Here is a 22,651-nt window from a genome sequence, read left to right on the forward strand (position 1 = left end):
GAAAAATCGGAAGTTGCAAATTTTCATTGGGACCGCTCACGGTGTGGCTTCGGAGTCAGTTTGGCTTTCTATTTCGCAGAATCATCACCTTTTCTGTGACTTAGTTGGGTAAAGCGCTGGTCTAGCGAATACGGAGTTGTGGGTTCGAATCTCACTAGAACGAGATTTTTCTCACAAATTTCATCTCTCAGTTTATAAATTAGCAACATTTCGGGCCTACTAAGTTTTTCCAGTATGTTCCAGAAGGAGTTCTTGGAGGAATTTCTGGAGGAATTACTGGAGGAATATCTGGAACAATCCTTAGAGGAGTTCATGAAGGATTAACTGGAGGAATCTCTGGTGGAATTTCTGGAGAAATCCCTGGAGAAATCACTGGAGGAGAAATTTCTGGATGAAATCCTGGAAAAAAATCCGGAGGAATCCCTGGAAAATACCTGGTCGAATTCCTAAAGAAATTCCTGGAATTATATCTGAAGGAATCCCTGCAGGATTTGCAGGAGAAATTACCGTTGGACTTTCCGAAGGAATCCTTGAACCAATTCCTGGAGAAACTCTTGGAGGAATTCGCGAAGAAATACATACCTAGGGTAATTCCTGAAGGAGTTCTTGGTGGAATTCCTGGAGGCGTCTCAGGAGAAATACCTGGATGAAATCCTGGAGGAATGCCTGGAGGAATACCTGGATTAACTCTTGGATAAATGCGGGGAGAAATTTCTGGAAGAGTTTCTGAATGAATTCCTGGAGGATTTTCTGGAGTAATTCCTGGAGAAATTGCCGTAGTAACTTTTGAAAATTCCTGGAGGTATTTCTGGATTAATTCCGGAGGAATTTCTGATGAAATTCCTAGAGGAATTTCCGAAGGAATACCTGGGGTAATCCTTTATTAAATTTTTGAAAACATTCCTGGAGGAGTCCCTGCCTGTAAGAATTCCTGCAGCAATTCCTAGAGAAATTCCTTGAGTAATCTCTAGATGAATTTCTGGAGGAATCTCTGCATAAATTCCATCAGGAATCCCTAGAGAAAATCCGTGGAAGAATTATTGGAGCATTTCTTTGGAGAATCACCGGAGCACTTTCAGGAGGAATCCCAGGAGGAACCTCTAGAGAAATTCTTTGAGGTATCGCTAGAGCAATAACTGGAGGAATTTATGGAGGAATTCTTAGAGGAATTGCTGTATGAATTGCTATGGGAATCCCTGCTGGAATTCCAAGGGTAATTCCAAGAGGAATTCGTGGAGGAATCCCTGAAAGAATTCCTGAAGAAATCCCATTAGGAAGTACTAAAGAAATTGCTGAAATTCCGGAGGAAATCTAAAACCCGATATTCCTGAGGATTTTCTAAAAAAAAAAGTACGTAGAGGAACTCTTGGAGGAATTTCAGTAGCATTTCCAGAATACCTGGAGGAGTTCATGAATAAACCCCAAGAGGAATCTTGGAAGCAATCTCAAGAGGAATTCCTGAAGGCATCCCAAGAAAAGTTCTTGTAGTCATTTTTAAAATAACCCCTGAAGTTGTTCCTGAAAGAATCACAGAAAAAATTCCCTGGTGAATCCCTCGGGGAACTCTTGGAGGAATTACTGAATAATTCTGAGGAATTCCTTAGTGAATTCCTGGAAGAATTTCTGTAGGGATTCCTGGATAAAAAAATCTAGAGAAATCCATGTCTGCAGTAACTTCTGGAAAATGGAATACTTGAATGGATTTTTTTAACAATTTTTAAGCGATTCCTGGATTATTTTTTGAATAATCTCTAGAAACATTTTCTGAAAGAAATCTCTGGAGGAATTCCTTAAGGTGAAACTGGAAGCATTTCCTCATTTTATTGGTTTTCGATTTTTTATTAAATAACGAAGCAATATCTTCGAAATCGGTTTTCGTACACATGTAGAGTATGGATCAAGGTATCTTCTGAACTTTGTTGAGGTGGAAAATGTTTTCCATTTTTGCAGAAACCATTTTTTTGTGAAATTTTGTTTAAAAATGGTTTCTGCAAAAACGGAAAACATTTTCCACCACGAAAAAATCAGGAGATACCCTGATCCATACTCTGCACGTGTACGAAAACCGGTTTTTGGTAGGTTGTGTCATAAGATTTGCTCCAGAGGAATGAAGATCGGCTCTCATACAAATGAAACAAAAATTTAGGTCAACGGTTATGAGGTCAAATAAACAATGGCCCAAATGGACATTAGAATGATCATTAAAGCAAAACATCGTCGTTTTGTTATGTAGGTTGTGCTTCCTGCTGCTTATTATGTACTGTGCACTCCATCTGAGATGTTTCCTTCTTTCAACCCTCTTTGTGTATTAGATTCATTTTTGATCAAACCCGTACACTACGTCAGCGAGCTGCTCCCATCGTGATGCATTAGGAAGGTTATATAAGGCTTAGGTTTTTTTAATCACAATATTACATTTTTAGCAGCCAAACTCTCAGAAAGTTCACGCTAAATGTTTCCTTCTTTTCATCATTTTTTTCCAATAGCCCTGTTGTGTAGTTTGTGGCAGTCACTCTATGAGAGATTAGGGTAAACGCTACCTTAGTGGAGTAAGTACCAATAGTGGTGGTGACCAAACAGTTAGTAAACGACATGTTTAATAGAAGGATTATACTTAATGTTTTCTAACCAATTTATATGAAAAACTACCAATTAGCAGTTATCAGGTTTTTTGTTTAATGGTATTATAAGCTACTTATTCCACCACTATTGGTACGTTAACCCTATCTGGCGTTTGAGACGACCAAAAATTTTCCCGACGTCCGCACAGAAGTGACAAGATAGAAATGGTGTCTCCGTTTTCAAGGCAAACAACGGTTTTGAACAACTCTGTAATATTTGCTCTTTCTGGCAACAGAATGACCATTCAAGCTTCTTCTTTTTTTTTTCGTTCGGTATCAGTTGTAATTTATCGTTCGCCTACTGAGCCTGAATACGGACACATAGGGTAGAAGCTTCAGTTTTGGCCAGTCCGGAGTTTTGGCCATAGTGCGGTATTGAGCCTGTTGCGATCTAAATCGGCGTAAATTTATTTTTTACTAGTAGATCCTAATACAACATGATGATTACAGCTGTCAAAAGCACACATTTTGATTAAAAACTGGAAGAAAAAAATATATTTCCTTAAAAAATCTGCTCCCATATATCTATTTTGGCCAGGGTGCTTCTAATTTGGCCACTCCCATAAGAAATACACGTGATTGGCCAAAATAGAAATCAAACATAAGAATATGGCCAAAACTGCGGCAGAGCTTCTATTTTGGCCAGTGCCACTTTTAATACAAAAATCAAGTATTGGCATGATTTCTGCATTTTTCCTTCAAAATATAGATTGAAACCTTTCTTTTGACGCATTGGTTGTTTTCATAGGATTATTGGTTATTTTTATAAAAATAATTTCCCTTAGACTGGCCAAAACCGGTGCCCGCACCCTACATACAGCTGACACCCTACATATAGAACCCATTAACACATGGACCGGGACCTGAGGCTTTTCTTCCTATCCCAGGGAAGGCGTGATCAGATATTTTTGACTCATAAATATCGAACGGCGTCGGCTAGGATTTAACCTAGACCGACTGAGGTTAGAAACAATCAAGCTTGCCACTCCACCACCGATGCCGCTTGCAAATCAAGGAAGTTATCTATAATTAAAAGGGGTAGGGTAATTTTCCATTTGTTGCACGGCTATAAACTCGCCTATTGTTGAAAAGTTGTTTTTCATAAAACATTCTGCATACAAAATCCCTCTAAAATGTTTAAATTCTTTACAGGTATCAATAAAAGTACTTTGAACAAAAATACAAAGCTATAACCAAAGTTAAGAAAATGTTTGTATTCTCGCTGGCTACGCTTAAGCGTAATTACAAGTAATTACTTGTGACAATACTTTCTGTGACACCCTATATAGTGTCTCGTTTTTGAATGCGTACGTTTTTGCAAACGGTGATCTATTACCAAGTCTGCCACTTTACGTATGCAGCTATTTTTCAACTTTTTCTGAAACTCTGGAGTAGTTTTTATTCATAACCTAGTTAGGTCAAACATGTAAAACGCGTAACATATTCGCGATTTCCATTTAAATAGTTTTAATAAACATTCTAGAAATAGAGATTATGTGCCCTACCCAAGCCATCTTCAGAAACGGGAAAATCACTTATTGAACATTCTACACTTTCACGTTGAGCACATCAGTTACAATTATATGAATCACGGAAGCTGAAACAGGGTCATCATGATGGGCGATAAGCAATTATCTTGAAGTTGTCATCGAACGTGTCAGATGTGCAGCCAAAGATGCACATAAAGACAATAATTTGCATGACAAAGACTCGGCCTAATTTTAATATCATATATAAAACCGCATTCGGAATGTATCGATATTCAGTAGAATTGCAATTGCAAATCGTTTCTTTTCGACATTTGTTCAAAGCACTTTGCTTAAAACCTTTACAAAAATGATGCCAAAATTCCTCATCCTTATGGTGGTTTGCGCCACCACCACTGTGTTCGGTCAACGTGAAAATTCCCTCCTGGTGATAGAAACCATGAGGGAGATACAGCCGCTGTACAAACAGCTCCAGGACTACTTGGTTAATCAACTTTCCGAGGCGAAGCTGAACAGTTCCAACCTGGTGTACCAACTGCACTCGGACGTAATCGAGACCAAGGAAAGTTTTGTCTTGGCAGCCATCGACGAGGAACGCCAGGTTCACGAGATAATTGCCTATCAACCGTCGTCGGTGAATCCGATGTGTTTGGAACTCATTCGGATGAGTTCCGATGTGAATGTGAACATCGCCGGTATCTCCTTTACCAACTGTATGGTTCAAGTGGATAATTCGTTTAACGGTACGCTGGGTCGGTTCTACGATTTGCTGCAGGGCGGTGAAACGCTTCACTCGGTATCAGCATTGTTCGATGTGTTTGAAGGCGAGAACATTTTCCAAAATCCGGAGGGCATTATCGAGAAATTGAACATCAGAATGGAGGAATTGATGAAGGATCCCGAGTTCATCGCCAGCGAGCTGCTCGATCACGTTGAGGAGTTTGAGAAGGAACTGGATGAGCTCAAGGAACACTATAAGGGTTGCTTGGATGATGGTGTAAAGTTGCTGTTGGTGGCACTGGACTTGGTGCGCACCCAGGTTGTACAGGTCTGCTTTGGACAGTTGACGGCACCGGAAGAAGGATCCGGAAACGGTGCTGCTTTGGATTATGAAGAAGGCCATTGATGAGATGAAATGTCTTAATCAGCGTCACATATTTCTTATTCAATGTAAAGAGGAGTTCAGATGGAATATCTATTTTATTAAAAAATATGTAGTTTAGTTTTTAAGTTTGATTTTGCACAATAAATACAGTTTTTGGAAAGTAACACTAAACCACCAAATGGGGTCATTATGACCCAGACAGGGACGCTGGCCGTGCACTACGCCAGCGGGATGGGCCTTAGCGAATGCACGAAGAAGGTTAGGATGAATCTACACGAGACTACACATCTACCCGACATCCTCCGTAGGGATCTCCCCGTGGCGTTTAGTTCTCCAGGAGGAGCGGCTTCCAACAGCGTTTGTTCTCCAGGTTGGGGGCGGCTGATCAACGTCCAAGTGCAAATGAAGAAGTCTTAGCTCAACTAAGTATGGGGTTGGTGTCCGACCCTACGAGCCAGTCGAAAACAAAAACAATTGCAACGATTTTCCGTTGCAACAGAATAATACGAACCGAGACCAATGCATTGCAATGGCAACGACCCAGCGACGAAACAGGACTTGATGTGCAGGTTAAGAGCCAAGGGCCGATTCATCAACTTCTGCATAACCAACGTAAACAGGCGCTGTCCATATACTAGGTAGACTAATTTTTGACCATCTCAGAAACCCCCTCCCCCATCGTAGACTTTTGTCCATACAAAATTTTTGAAATTTGTATGGAGCGTAGGCTTTGGCCAAAAACCCCTTCCCCCTAAGCGTCTACGTAGTTTATGGACAGACCCACATCCCACACTCCAAAAGCACTGACAACGAAGCATTCTACACGTAGCTCGAACGCGAGAACGCGAGATCAACATAGAAAATATAAACGCTCATGTAGGCCTGGCGGAGAAATTCAGACCGACGATTGGAAAGCTCAGCTCCTACCAACTGACGAACGGAAACGCCTACGACTCATCGATTTCGCCGCCACCTAGAGCATAGCCATTCATAGCACTTTATTTTCCAACACAGCCTCCAGATGAATTGAAACAGCCATTAGGGGTGTGAGCAAAACTGTGGCCAAAATTATCATAAATATATATTCTCCCAAAATTCTACAAAAAAAAAAAGCAATGACCCGTATACATTAACAAACACAAATCAAGCCTAACCTTACCAAACACCGTATGTAGCATATGTAAACAAAAAAGGTATTTTTACATGATGCGCTGAATTTCGTTAAGGACTGTGTCACTCACTTTTGGGGATGATTTGTGAAAAAATACCCGAATTATTCGCGTTTCTGAAATGCGCAATGTACCTATGAGTTGCTATAGGAACAGCGAACTTCCGCTTTGATTTTCTCCGTTATGCTTGAAATACAAGTTGTAACATGGACAAGGATGATATACAATTTTCCCCTTATAAAAACCAAAACCCATGGCCGAAACCGTTAAGTAGAATAAAATAAATGGTTTCAACATGAAGACTGAGATAGCTGTTTCCACGTAATTGTAGTTAGGTTTACTCAACCTTTTGGAGCCAGATTATTTCAGCGCTGCAGCCGCGGCCTTTAATACGTCAAAACTAGGCTAAGTAACGGCCCAAGCTAACACTTATCCCATCAAATCCACTAATCCCCAATAATTCCTTTGCAAACCGGAACGCTATTTCATACTTCCGTTCCAAAACATCAATAACGTCCAGCTATCAGCTGTTTCTAATTGCACAACCTAGTCTTTATAGCGAAAGCAACCAAAAGCTCGATCCACTCGAATAAAGTGATTACCATTGGTGATTCAAACGGTGATTTTTCAATTTATAATCTTCTCAATCGGCACGAGTGGCTTGTTCGTACATATGTGAAGATACACGCTGAGTGATCCCTTATAGGTAAGTGATTGAAAAATCACCGACTGGTAGGATAAGACGATTAGTGGTAGGTCAAGACGAGTGTCCAGTTCAAACTTCACTTTCATTGATAAAGTGAAGCCGATTAGATTGGGTTTAGTGTCTGTCGTGATTAGATTCTCATGTGCGAAAAGATTATTTATCGTTACGCATTCCTCACGCAAAGAGCGAATAGGATGTACATACATCAGTTGTTATATATAGCAACTCAATCATACTTGATTCATATCATAGTCGTATCTTAGTCGTATCTTAGTCGAACCATGAATATGGTTCCACGGTATTTTATGCTATAAATAACGATATCATTGAGTAATTGCAAAAAGAGTTCGCTAAAACTTTGCAAATACCAATGGCACGGGTTGCGTCTCGATCAGACTAAGGCGGCCTGAGTGTCCACTGTTGGAGTCGTCTCCATTCGACTCGGTCCATGGCTGTTTGTCTCCAGTTCCGCACTCTGCGTAGGGTCCGCAGATCGTCCTCCACTTGGTCGACCCACCTAGCTCGCTGCGCTCCACGTCGTCTTGTACCGATCGGATGACTCTCGAGAACCATTTTAGTCGGGTTGCTATCCGACATCCTGATGACGTGACCCGCTCACCGTAGCTTTCCGATTTTCACGGTATGGACCAAGGTTCTCTCAGCAGCTGATGCAGCTCGTGGTTCATTCGCCTTCTCCAAGTTCCGTCTTCCATCTGTACTCCGCCGTAGATGGTACGCAACACCTTCCGTTCGAAAATTCCAAGGTCGCGTTGGTCCTCTGCACGTAGGGTCCATGTTTCGTGCCCATAGAGGACTACCGATCTAATCAGCGTTTTGTAGATAGGTTACTTCGTGTTACGGCGAACTTTATTCGATCGTAGAGTTCTGCGGAGTCCACAATGCCACAATGCGCCTCTGAATTTCTCTGCTGGTGTCGTCGGCGGTCACCAGTGAGCCCAAGTACACGAATTCTTCAACCATCTCGATTTCATTACCGTCAATATAAATTCGAGGTGGCAGGCGCGTTGATTCCTCCCTGGAGCCCTTTGCCATCATGTACTTTGTCTTCGACACATTAATGACTAATCGAATTCGCCTGGCTTCACTCTTTAGTCGGATGTACGTTTCCGCCATAGTCTCAAATTTACGAGCTATAACATCAATATCATCAGCGAAACCAAGCAGCTGAACGGACTTCGTGAAAATCGTTCCACTCGTGTTCATCCCCGCTCTCCTAATTACACCCTCTAAAGGAATGTTGAACAGCAAGCACGAAAGACCATCACCTTTCCGTAACCCTCTGCGAGATTCGAAGGGACTCGAGAGTGTCCCTGATACTCGAACTACGCACATCACTCGATCCATCGTCGCCTTGATCAACCGTGTCAGTTTATCCGGGAATCCGTATTCGTGCATAATCTGCCATAGCTGTTCTCGATCGATTGTATCATACGCCGATTAAAAATCGATGAACAAGTGATGTGTGGGCACGTTGTATTCGCGGCATTTCTGCAACACCTGGCGGATGGGAAACATCTGGTCCGTTATAATAGCGCGTTCACTCATGAATCCGGCCTGATATTCCCCCACGAACTCTCTTGCAATCGGTGATAGTCGGCGGCATAAAATTTGAGAGGGTATCTTGTAGGCAGCGCTCAGTAGTGTGATCGCGCGGTAGTTTCCGCAATCCAACTTGTCGCCCTTTTGTAGATGAGACACACGATACCTTCCATCCATTCCTCCGGTAATACTTCCTCCTCCCAAATCTTGGTAATGACCCAGTGTAGTGCGCTCACCAGTGCTTCTCCACCGTATTTTAGAAACTCGCTTGGTAGTTGATCTGCTCCAGCGGCTTTGTTGTTTTTCAACCGGCCAACCTCCTCCTCAATCTCTTGAAGGTCAGGGGCTGGAAGTCTTTCGTCCTGTGCATATACTCCTAGATCTGCTACCACGCCACCTTCGGTACTTGCAACGTCGCCATTGAGGTGCTCATCGTAATGCTGCCGCCACCTGTCGACCACCTCACACTCGCTCGTGAGAATATTCCCGTAATTATCTCGGCACATGTCGGCTTGTCGCACGAAGCCTCTGCGCGAGCGGTTCAGCTTCTCGTAGAACTTTCGTGTGTCCTTAGTGCGGTACAGCTCTTCCATCGCTTCGCGATCTCGTTCTTCCTGCTGGCGCTTCTTCATCCGGAAGACTGCGTTCTGCCTGTTCCGCGCCTGTTTGTAACGTGCCTCATTCGCTCTTGTACGGTGTTGCAGCATTCTCGCCCATGCTGCATTCTTCTCGTTTTTCAACTGTTCTCATTCGCCGTCGTACCAGTCGTTTCTGTGATTCGGAGTCGCGAAGCCTAGTGCTGTAGCCGAGTTACTACCTATGGCGGATCGAATGTCCCTCCAGCCATCTTCAAGTGTAGCTGCGCCAAGCTGCTCTTCCGTTGGTAGGGCCACTGCTAACTGTTGCGCGTAGTCTTGAGCCACTTCTATGTTACGCAGCTGCTCGATGTTGAGCCGCGGCGGTCGACTTCGACGCGTGGTGATAACTGTCGAAAGTTTTGAGCGCATGCATACAGCGACTAAGTAGTAATCCGAATCTATATTCGCACTGCGGTATGTGCGGACGTTGGTTATATCTAAGAAGAATTTACCGTCGATTAGAACGTGGTCGATTTGGTTTTCTGTTTGATGGTCGGGTGATCTCCAGGTAGCTTTGTGGATATCTTTGCGGGGGAAGAAGGTGCTTCGGACTACCATACCACGGGAGGCTGCAAAGTTTACGCATCGCTGGCCATTATCATTCGATACGGTGTGCAGGCTGTTTCGCCCGATTACCGGTCTGTACATTTCCTCCCTTCCTACCTGCGCGTTCATGTCGCCGACAACGATTTTCACGTCACGCGGCGAGCAACCATCGTATGTTTGCTCTAACTGCGCGTAGAACGCTTCTTTCTCGTCATCAGGTCTCCCTTCGTGTGGGCAGTGGACGTTAATGATGCTGCAGTTGAAGAAACGGCCCTTAGCTCTCAACATGCACATCTTTGCGTTGATCGGCTGCCACCCGATCACACGTTGTCGCATCTTGCCCAACACTATAAATCCTGTTCCCAGTTCATTGGTGGTGCCACAGCTTTGGTAGAAGGTAGCCGCTCGATGCCCGCTTTTCCACACTTTCTGTCCAGTCCAACAAAGTTCCTGCAACGCCACGATGTCGAAGTTTTGGGGATGTAATTCGTCGTAGATTATCCTGTCACATCCTGTTAAAACAAGTGACTTGCCATTCCATGTTTCAAGTTTCCAAACGTATTCCTTTTTACGTTGCGTGGGAGTGGGTCTTTGACGATTGCATCGTGTCGTATTTTCTCCTACGTCATTCGTAATGGCGATTTTATGGGTGGCTTATTGGGCCTACGCCAATACTCTTGTTTCGCCGGAGGGCCATAGTGCCAGTTCAATTTAGCGTCCCAACCAACACTAGGACGACCACGCTTATTAGACTACAACTTTGGATCTAGCTGGGCGTGATGCAGCAGTTCTTACTCAGCCATTGCGTTGGATGCCAGAACAGACGCTGTTTTAGCCACACCTCCTTGGTAAACAGACGCTCAAGTCGTAAAAGAACAAAAGAACAAAAGTGCTCAGACTACACTATCAGCTAAGCACACAACTCCTACCTGGCGGTCTTTATCATCGCTTGACCCGTGGAAGCATGAGGTAGAAACTTGCGAGGATCAGAGCTATCCCGGGTAGACAATAATATCATAGTCTTATCTGAAAACGATCAAATTTTGATGTCAAATCTTAATTTTGGTGAGATATTCAAAAAGCTACCAAATATCTGCACTATATCTCATCGTGATGGGATTTTAAACTTTGTACTTAATTTGATCATTGGTGGATATTTTCATTAGGCGCCGTCCCTAAATTACGTAACGCTTCAGGGGGATTGGGAATACAGCCGTGCATTACGACCCATAGTGGTTTCTGCTTTTAGGGGTGTTGCGTGTACATACACGCTGCATTACACGAACACCACCTGAGTTACTGGTTGAAAATAGTAAACAAAGATCAGCTGTTCCCAGCAAAATCAAATGGGCATATTTTCAACCAGTAGACTTGCATTAGTGTTCGTGACACCGTGCTGCGAAACCGCTATACAAAAATGTTGGGAGTAATTACACCAGTGTTGGTGAACTCACACTCAAAGCTTCCTCATGAACCGCTCTTGCGTGAGAAAAATCGTGCGCGATTCTGAATAACTTTCTCACGCGCGAGATTTTCATGCAGTGAAGCGCCGAAAACTCGTTCGCATGTAAAACGAATTCAAATCAATTCGACAATTATTTTTTTAAGGGCCTAACTGACTTGATCGATTTCTCTTCGTCGACACTCTCTTTCGCTAATAACTTGACCAAAAGAAATAAAACCATTATTCTTTTTGTTTCCAGAGCAAGATGTAGTCGTCATCTTCACATTTCAACCAAAAAATCTTTGGAAATCTTAATACACTTTCCGTAATAACACAAAGAGAGGATCGATGAAGAGAAATCGAAAATGTCAGTTAGGCCCTAATGAAGAATCAATGTCGAATTTACACGACATTCCCTGTTGTTGTACGCAAGGTTTGGTCTTGCTCTATCGTACAATCCTAAGAACTTCATTGTAAATAATAATAACACCAAGCAATAAAGCTATGAGTAAAATCATGCATGATTTTTTCGGCGGTGAGTAACTTATCCTAACCCTAACCTAACTTATACTAATAATACAAAGAACTAATCGTAGCAATAGAAGACTACAACGATTTTTGACGAAAGTTTGCAATGATTTTTGTTGACATCTGTTCCAATGTTTCAAAAATTGGAAATTTGATGCAACTCTATAGCACTAATGAGTTGCATCAAATTTCTAATATTGAAATATTGGAACAGATGTCAACAAAAATCATTGCAAACTTTCGTCAAAATCGTTGCAGTCTTCTATTGCTACGATTAGTTCTTTGTATTATTAGTATGAGTTAGGTTAGGGTTAGGATAAGTTAAAAAAATGTATTTCTGACACGCAGGTGAAAAATAAAGCCTGCAAAAAATCTTAACTGCTACAGCAAATGAAATGTAATATGTTATTAATTAGTATTGATAATAGCTTAGATTTATTTTACCAAATTAGGATTATAGTGTGTTATCCCGAGCAGAAAATAAAAGCAAGTGAACAACATATTTAGGTATTAATCTTAAATACAATCATACCACGATATGCCCTTCATTTGGTGGACATAAGAGGCAAAATAACAAAAACGAATACCGTAAAATGGGGTAACTTTGATAGTTTTTCAGCGAATTTTCTCAATATTTTTACATGTAACAGTTTTTCCCCCAGTTTTATATTTTTAAAACAAGTACTGGGGTATCAGTTATCAATTACAATCAAGAGATTCGATGATCTGAAATATTTCGGATAATTTTTAGTTTTTCATTTAACCGAAAATCAGTTTTTCATTTTGGGGTAACTTTGATAATGCCCTAAAAACACATCAAATCTTAAAAAATAATCACAGATTGAAATCTTAGGAGTATGAACATGATGAGAGAAGGCTTGTGGAATATATTAGAAAGAATTTTTATATCAAAACATTGATTTTTTTTACCAAATTCTACATATAAAAATGAATTTGTGGAGTATTGAGTGCAAAACACAATAAATTTAGCTATCAAAAATCATTATTTTTGTAATAATAAATGCTTAACGGTATATCAACATATGATTACATACTATTCATGGTTAGTTTGCTTTTTTTTGGGTAGTTTTTTAATGTTTTATTGAAAAAAATTGAACAACACATATTTATATACATGAAATTACAAGGGCATTGCATAATTTTAGGCGTTTATCAATTTATGGAGATTAATATCCCAATTTACAAAATTGCTTCCATTTCATAAAAACACACTTCGCTAAGAGATTCAAGGCCAGATTTGGAATCTACTATGATGAATCTATCGAGAATAAGAGTCCATTCATTGAAAAAATAGTTTTAACGAAGTCTGCTGTACGGTAGTATTGTTTGAAGGGGTTGGCAAATGACAAAAATATCAATAATTTTTATTTTTTGCCCAAAATGTTGTATATAAACTAGATTTTAATGAAAATTCGTCAAGATAAACTTTCATATGTATAGAATTGATTTACGTTTACCTTTTTCTTAACTGGTTGAAGGAATCATAGTTTTAAGATAAATTACACAATGCCTGCAGCACTATCAAAGTTACCCGCATTATCAAAGATACCCCGTTTTACGGTACCATAATTTTGTATCAATAACACCTAGAAAATAACAAGTATTGTTATTTCAATAATAAATGAATATCTTAAATTTCAAGTGCTTTATTTGTTATCCCAAAGGTATTGAATAACAAAATAATAACATTTTTTGTTATTAAATCGCGCATTTGTTCGATAACACCATGATATAATACCAAAATATGTTCTTCAGTTATTTCACTGCTAAATCAACAAATACCCCACCAATACCACACTCTGCTCACATACTTCCAATTGTTATTGCGTTGTTCTCATAACATTTTGTAGAATAATATAATAATAACAAGTTTAGATATTAGAGCACAGGTTGGTGTCCGCATGGTATTTGAAAGGTATTCCCTTCTGCTCGGGATAATACACAGAACACCTAGATTAGGTTGAAGAATGTAAACATTGATTGAGATACCGTCGTGCGGGGCTTCTTTTTACGCTTTTTCATGGTTTATTAACTTTATGACATTATAACTCCCAGATTGTGGATTTCCACAATTTTTACACATAATAATCGTAAGTATGTATGTAGGATGTATGTAAAATTTAAAATAAAAGGTTGTTCATACACCAATCGGACACATCTCATATAGAACTGGTGGGGGCTACTTTGGACATATTTATCTAGCATTTCAAATTCCAAGGTTATTTAGAAAACTGCTTTGTACCAATATTGTAGTATACTATACAGGCATGATTTCAATAAATTTATGCGTTTGAAGATGTTTCTGTGCTATCTTTGGTATTATGAGCAGCGTGATATTGCTATATAGATAGCCTGAAAAAAGGGACCATCAATCCTTTATTTAGGTGAAATGGTCATTTATAATGTACAACGATACAAATATTCGATTGTATATGCTACGTTGATACATTATGCATGAATTGAGCAACCATTTGAAATTTATGAACTGTAGAAACAATGCATACAGAGCAAATGTTCTGATACGTTATATATATTTTTTGGTTTATTCGATGTTTTTTTGCGTCCTGACAAGCAATAAAGGGTTTGGTTGAAAAATAATTTTAACCAAATGAAAGGTAAAATATTGTTTCATAATAGTCCCAAAGACATCAAACAGATTTAAACCATATTTTGAATTCAAAAAATCTATATTCAAAAGTGTCCAAAGTAGCCCCGCATTTTAAAAGAACCCCGCACGACGGTAAATATATTACTAAATACGGGGATAGGGAGGGACCACCAGGGCACCCGATTGAAACGATTTGGAGCTTGGAAGTGCCTTCTTCTTGTTGCAAACATCTCGTGAATTGAGGGCGGGCTCTTCGACCTCATCTATTGGGTATATTTTGTTAACCGAGGGCTTGTTTTTACCGCTGGTTACATGAACTTTCTTCTGGAAGGAGATTCTTTTCCCTTGTAACGGGTTTCGTGCAAGTGTCTCTGCTTGTGGGTCCGCGCTTCCATTTTTGGCCCTTCATACAGGGAAATGACTGAGTGTGAACAGTGGTACCATCTTGATCAAATCGATTTGCAGATTATACCAGTGCTATAGGCAGCTGCCTTGCTACAATAGATGGTAGAATCATCATCATCATCATCATCATCGTAACCGCTTAATCTCCCTAGATGCACTACGAGAGCGATTACAACTGACTTATATCGAACTGATATTTGTGCTGCTTGCACTTTTCTACTCTGTCCATGGTAGACTGATGAGCACGAGGATGTTAATGCGTGGCTGCTATTCCTTTCCCAGTCCGATTGATGGTCTATTATGAGCTGCCGTTTCGCCGATGTCCAATTATCCGGGTTCGATAGAGCTATGAGCTCCGAAGAAGGTCAGGTGACAGCCGCTCTCGAGGGGAAGAGCAACTGACGAAGGGCCGGGCTGGAATCGAATCCATGACCACCCGCTTATGAAGCGTGTTACCACTGCGCCACGGGCCTCGGAAATCGTGCTAATTGTCGAAATGTGCTAATGATCGAAGTTTAATCTTAAAAACAATGGTAAGGATTCTTAGAAAATCGAATCTATGATCGTGAGTTCGACGATATCTAAAATTAAGTCTAGCATTCTTTCTTATCAAATTAAGACCCTACGTTCGTATATCGGTTAACTGAAGATTGCGAGTTTGGTATGACTAATGCTTGCAAATTTTGGTTTTGCATAATTGATTAGGCCAATTCCTTACCGGTGGAACAAGTTTCGTGTGCGATTATTTTATCGAAACGGTAAATTTAATTGATGACGTCCAGTCACCAAGTAAACATATTGATAGTTGTAGTCTCGGTGGAACCAGCCATGGGCGATCTATACTAGAAAGCCACCTATATCACACCATCAATAAGTTAGAAGATAAGACAGTCTAGATACTTGAGAAATGTATACTCTGAAAACCATAATGCCCAAGAGCTTAGGAGTATAAAAACAAAATCAATCAATTGGGCATATCGCAAACACTTCCAGACTGGCAAAGGCATCGCAAGTTTCCCAACTTGAACGAACTGTTTAGTTACGAATCTGATTTATGAAAAAGCACAATACGATGAAAGTGGTTCTAGCATTCGTAGCCGTACTTGGGGTAAGTTATTATGAAAGGTCTTGTCGGAGAGTGATACTAACATATGTTTTTTTTTCTGTATTTACAGTTGGCATCCGCTCAGAGAGAGAACTCTCTGCAAGTCGTAGAAACGATGGCACTTCTACCAGAGGCCTATCGTGAACTGCAAAGATATGTCGTTTCTGCCGTAGCTGATGCCAAACACAACAGTTCAGATGCGATCTACGAATTCCACAGAGAGGTATATCTAGCGAAAGATACTTTCCTGCGATCAGCCATTACTCTGGAGACGAACACGCTATACCACTTGAACAATCAACCACTTGAGGTGGATTCAGGTTGTTTGAACCTTCTACGGGGTAGTGCCGATTTGAATCTTCAAGTTTCCGGTGTCGGATTCACGAACTGCATCCTTGATGTCGATGCACGATTAAATGCGGAGATTCAGAATGTGTACGATCAACTTCAAGCGAACGAATCTTCGTACGTTCAGTTCAGCCTGTACGACGCTTTCGCTGGACGAAACATTTTCCAAAATCCTCAGGATATCAACGACCAGTTATACATCAAACTGGCTCAGTTACAACAACTGCCAACTGAACTCGTGGCTCAGCTGAGTGCTCTCGTTACAGACTTCCGAGCGCGATTGGAAGTGGCTCGTTCTACCTATCGGCAGTGCTTGACGGTTAACAACCAGGTGTTCCAGACGGCAGTGGACCTGATCCTGATTCAACTGCAACAAGTCTGCAAAGGATCGTTGGTTGCGTCACCGACTCTGCCAACCACACCGGCGCTTACAACAGCCTTCACAGTGCAACCAACGGATGCCGTTCCAACTATGCCTCCAATGGTGCAGCCAGACGAATATGTTATAGGATAAAAACTTAAGCCATAATAGTCGACATGCAATCTTCAAATGCAATATATAGTATTTAAAAATATGTTTCCATGTAGTGTTGATTTATGATTCTGATGACCATTCGTTAAGAGAAACCAGAGACTTAATTTCTTGTGGAAGAGAGACTCATGTCATAATAGCATGTACCCCCGTTGCACTGTGGGAAAATAAAGTACAAACTTGAGAATACCACGAATATCAATTAACGTGGGCATGCTTATTTAACGTAAAAAAGTGCGGGAAAACGGATCGATAACAAACACATTTTACCGAAATTCATTTACTTCAAAACCACTCGTGCGGTTAGTTTATGATACCTTAAACGAATTAGCTAAAGAAATTTTGAGAGACTCGTTATTTTAATTACGTAGCAGGGGCAGCGTAAAATGCAAAATATTGGTTGTAGATTTGTAATCATGTCATCTGCAGTATAATTATCAACATCAAATACGAAATAAACATGAAAAATGATGATAAAAACAGAGTAAACTCAAAGTTGTTCTTAGACAAAAATGTGACTGCGTTGTGTTGCCTGATTTCTCATCATTTACCGATAGGGTAATTCATGTATTTTGGACAGGCTGAGGACAACGTTGGAAAAATTGTCCCCTAGCTTCCTTAGAAAGCAATTGATTATACTGCAAAGTTTACTAATACGCTTATTATATGATTGTACTTTGCGTTCCTGGCGACAAAAACCTTAACGAAATCATTTTAAACTGAGAAAATCACAATTTTCAATCGCCTGTTAGAATTGCATTTTAGACACCGAATATATGTTTTGGACACCCTCAGGTATATATAATTTGGACAAGGCAGTTATCTTAATGTTTACTATTACAGTTTTGGTTAAAATCGAGGAAATATCACCAGACCTACACAGATCGAAAAAAGAGTGTAAAATTCTGTGACATATGACGCACATGATTGGAGCGTGGGATATCACAGAAGTTTACATGACATATCATGTAAAAGTCATTAAATATCATGTAAACTTCCATTATATGTCATGTAATTCAGCATGACTCTGTGTGTTTACATGACATATAACACAAATTCACATGATATATCATGTAAACCATCATAACACTAAGTTTACATGACTAAACTGAAGTTTACATGACGTGTAAATCTCATTATTTTTATCTGTGCACAGAATACGCCTCCAAGTATACAACCGCACAGCATCCTCATGTAGTTCGTCAGATGATCTAAATATATTTACAGTACACAGAAAAAAATCTATATATATAAAAATACAGTGGCATACGTGGGACCGCGCATAACTCGCAAACGAAACGCCCGATATGGGTTGTCTAAGTTTTGTTCTGTTAGTTTTCACCCAAGGAAGGTTTATGAGGCCAAAAATATGGAAAATTTGAGAGTTTTTGAAAATTGAGTTTTCAGACATTTTGAACGGCAAGACAAAGTTTGCCAAGGACAGCTAGTATGTAATAAAAATTCAGCGAGAAATCATGCACATAAAGGGAATGCTACACACCAAGAAAATATCATGTAATTTTAGGTGTCCTGAACCTGACATATTCGAGCGTCTTCAGAGGCACAAATTTAGAGGTCAAAACATGTAAATTTATGTCTTCCAGGACATCCCAAAATAAAACTTATTTTTTGTTAGCGTCTAGCAATCGCTAGAACCGATTTGACAGATCAAAGATATGAAAGTAAAATATTGACATACATGGATTCGAACACCGGATCTGCCGATTGTGAGGCATATCTCTTACCTCTCGGCTGTTTCACCGAGTTAGAAGGCGACTGATGAATATGGTACTGATGCTACGTTTCAGGTGAAATGGATTTGTTGACATCTAACGCAAGCAACCAGTACTTACATGATGCGCGTAAAATTGAGTCCAATTTGTGATTCAGTCTTGAAAATGTTTACGTTCTTTGATGGTTCTGTCTCGTGCAAATTTCAGAATTTCTTAGTGTGTAGAGATAGTGCACTTTTACATGAGATATAGCGTAAAATTACATTACCATCGTGTAAATTTCCGCCAACCATCGCGTAAACCATCTTGGACTCCAACCGGTTACGTGACTATTAGCGGAAATTTAAACGATTGTAACGTAATTTTACATGATATCTCATGTAAATATGCACTAACTCTAACTGCTACGATGTCGACGATATGGCTGAAAGTTTTTGCACCGTCTTAAATAACTGGCTTGTTTCAAATGTCCCTCGAACCCGACCGCCAGTCTCGCCTGCCTGGAACACTCCTTATTTGCGGAAATTTTGACGTGCACGCAATGCATGTCAACAGAAACTACGCCACCAACGAACACCAACGAAAATTTCAACGAGCTAGCAATGCATACCGTTTCAAAAACGCCTCTCTGTACAAGTCGTACGTTTTGCGTATTCAAATGGGCCTGAGGAGAAATCCTCGTGGTTTTTGGCGTTTTGTTAACTCCAAACGGAAAAGTCATGCAATCCCAGCGAATGCCTATCTGAATGAAGTACATGCTGTTTCTGCGAAGAAGTCATGTCAGTTATTTGCCAAGCATTTTGCATCTATATTCGATACAGACCCCGTTTCATCGTTGGATATTGTAAACGCAACCCGTGATATACCCGTTGACGTCGTGGATATTGAAGTGTTTTTTTTTTTTTTTTTTTTTTTTTTTTTTTTTTTTTTTTTTTTTTTTTTTTTAAAATAATTCGTGTTTTACAATCTAAGTTTACATTTTTATGTTTACCAGTCTAACACACATTTAAATAGTTTCCGAATTGCTTTTTGAAAAACGCTCTATTATTCCATCTAATATCTCTTATGCTTTTCTTGAACCAGTACAAACTTAACGAATGCTTTTGTCTTGCCATGTAACTTATACTGTGCACCGCCAGCCAAGAGTTCAATATTAATCCGGAGATGGTCAAACTGGCAGCGAAAAAACTTAAACGATCGTGTGTTCCTGGTCCTGACGGTTTACCTGCAGTTGTAATTTGTTGCTGTATCTGCTCTCTCGCACAGCCTTTGTGTGATATTTTCAATTGTTCGCTACAGCAGGTCAAATTCCCGCGTATATGGAAGCAATCGTTCATGATACCCGTTTTCAAACGTGGCGATCGTCATGATGTTACGAACTACCGTGGCATCACTAGTCTATCAGCTACTTCAAAACTGTTTGAAACTATAATGCGTGGAATACTTCTCGAAGCTACAAAAAGCTACATCTCTAGTGATCATCACGGGTTCATGCCAAATCGGTCAGTCACTACCAATATGCTTATTTTTACGTCGAAATGTATTACGACTATGGAAGATAATGCACAAGTGGACGTAATCTACACAGATTTGAAGGCAGCGTTTGACAAAATTGACCATAGGATATTGTTGCATAAATTGTCCAGTCTCGGAGTCGCTACGCATTTAATTTCTTGGTTGGAGTCTTACCTTACGGGGCGAGAGCTTCGGGTGGCAATTGATGGCTGTGTTTCATCATCGTTTTCCAATAAATCTGGAGTCCCTCAAGGAAGCAACCTCGGGCCACTACTGTTCATTCTGTTCTTCAACGATGCAGCTTTGGTTCTAGACGAAGGATTCAAGCTTGCCTATGCTGACGATATGAAATTGTATTGTGGTTCGTACCGAAGATGATTGCAGGCGCCTGCAGAAATCTTTGGCACACACCAAGAAAATATCATGTAATTTTAGGTGTCCTGAACCTGACATATTCGAGCGTCTTCAGAGGCACAAATTTAGAGGTCAAAACATGTAAATTTATGTCTTCCAGGACATCCCAAAATAAAACTTATTTTTTGTTAGCGTCTAGCAATCGCTAGAACCGATTTGACAGATCAAAGATATGAAAGTAAAATATTGACATACATGGATTCGAACACCGGATCTGCCGATTGTGAGGCATATCTCTTACCTCTCGGCTGTTTCACCGAGTTAGAAGGCGACTGATGAATATGGTACTGATGCTACGTTTCAGGTGAAATGGATTTGTTGACATCTAACGCAAGCAACCAGTACTTACATGATGCGCGTAAAATTGAGTCCAATTTGTGATTCAGTCTTGAAAATGTTTACGTTCTTTGATGGTTCTGTCTCGTGCAAATTTCAGAATTTCTTAGTGTGCACTATTTGCAGACTGGTGCAATAGAAACAAATTGGTTTTGAGCGTGGAGAAATGTCAAGTGATCACCTTTCATCGCTTGAAAACCCCAGTTATGTTTGAGTACCATATCAGTGGAAATGTTTTGGACAGAGTTACCAGTGTAACAGATTTGGGAATTCAACTGGATGCGAAAATGACTTTCGATCTGCATCGATCTGAAATTGTTTCTAAAGCGACCCGACAATTGGGCTTCATTTCCAAAGTAGCCAAGGATTTCTCGGACCCGCACTGCTGGAAACCGTTGTACTATGCTCTTGTGCGCCCAATTTTGGAGAATGCTTCGATCGTATGGCATTCTTATCAAGTTACGTGGTGTATCAGGATTGAGCGGATACAGAAACGATTCATTCGCTTGGCACTCAGGAACTTGCCATGGAGAGACCCCGATAATCTGCCACCATATCCTGATAGATGCCGCCTACTGGGACTGGATACGCTGGATCGACGACGGAAAGTATAAATAGCAATCATGAAAGTATAAATAGCTATCTTTGCTGAATATTCGTGCACCTATGAGATCTCTTCGCGATACAACGTTGTTGCAACCGAATTTCCATCACACCGTGTATGGCAGCATCCATTTATTACGTAACGCCAAAATCATCATTTTTCAACCCCCCCTCCCCCCTCCGTAACGCTTTTTTTGTATGAAAACCTGAAAATTTTTGTATGGGCCGTAACGCTCGGTCGTACTCCCCTGTGGATGCCGCCTACACACTAAGAAATTCTGAAATTTGCACGAGACAGAACCATCAAAGAACGTAAACATTTTCAAGACTGAATCACAAATTGGACTCAATTTTACGCGCATCATGTAAGTACTGGTTGCTTGCGTTAGATGTCAACAAATCCATTTCACCTGAAACGTAGCATCAGTACCATATTCATCAGTCGCCTTCTAACTCGGTGAAACAGCCGAGAGGTAAGAGATATGCCTCACAATCGGCAGATCCGGTGTTCGAATCCATGTATGTCAATATTTTACTTTCATATCTTTGATCTGTCAAATCGGTTCTAGCGATTGCTAGACGCTAACAAAAAATAAGTTTTATTTTGGGATGTCCTGGAAGACATAAATTTACATGTTTTGACCTCTAAATTTGTGCCTCTGAAGACGCTCGAATATGTCAGGTTCAGGACACCTAAAATTACATGATATTTTCTTGGTGTGTATGGTTACTATGAACCTATGTCTGCGTGTATCCGTACGTTTACGGCAGTTGAGGAGCTTTTTGAGTTCAATGAGTCGTCAGAGCGTTTTGCTAATAGAATTAGGTCTGTGTTAAACTAGATTAGTATATTTTATTCATTAAGACAATATTGTCAGATGGATTATTTTAAATACAAATACAAATACAAAAATGCATTCCCTTTATGTGCATGATTTTTCACTGAATTTTACATGAATATTTTTTTCTGTGTAGGAAATGTATTTTGGACACCACCTATTTTAAGCGTTCTTGTTAAGTGATTGGCTGCCTAATGCTTCTTAATTGAACATTCATTGCAATAAGGCCTTTAAATTTCTTACAATTATTAATTCAACGATTTTGAAGTGAATATTGTATGTGATTGTGATGTGTATGTCGTCTTGCATACCTGTGCATTTGAGGGGTTTTAGTGAAACAATGTACATGTTCGATAATATTGAAGTAAATTCTCAATTGTTAAGCGTA

At 40.2% G+C, this 22,651-nt stretch overlaps 2 protein-coding genes across 4 annotated transcripts in view; one reads left to right on the forward strand and one right to left on the reverse strand.

The window, feature by feature from the left end:
• Positions 1 to 22,651, reverse strand: part of LOC109622009 (uncharacterized) — a 239,144-nt gene that overhangs the window by 84,531 nt on the left and 131,962 nt on the right. The window lies entirely within an intron of this gene.
• Positions 15,787 to 16,866, forward strand: LOC109420625 (uncharacterized). The gene is made up of 2 exons (XM_019694988.4): positions 15,787 to 15,946; positions 16,014 to 16,866. The coding sequence occupies exons 1-2, from the start codon at positions 15,893 to 15,895 to the stop codon at positions 16,803 to 16,805; spliced, it is 846 nt and encodes a 281-aa protein (XP_019550533.2). The 5' UTR covers positions 15,787 to 15,892; the 3' UTR covers positions 16,806 to 16,866.

Source organism: Aedes albopictus, chromosome 2 (assembly GCF_035046485.1).
Source record: "Aedes albopictus strain Foshan chromosome 2, AalbF5, whole genome shotgun sequence".
NCBI classification, from domain to species: Eukaryota; Metazoa; Arthropoda; class Insecta; order Diptera; family Culicidae; genus Aedes; species Aedes albopictus.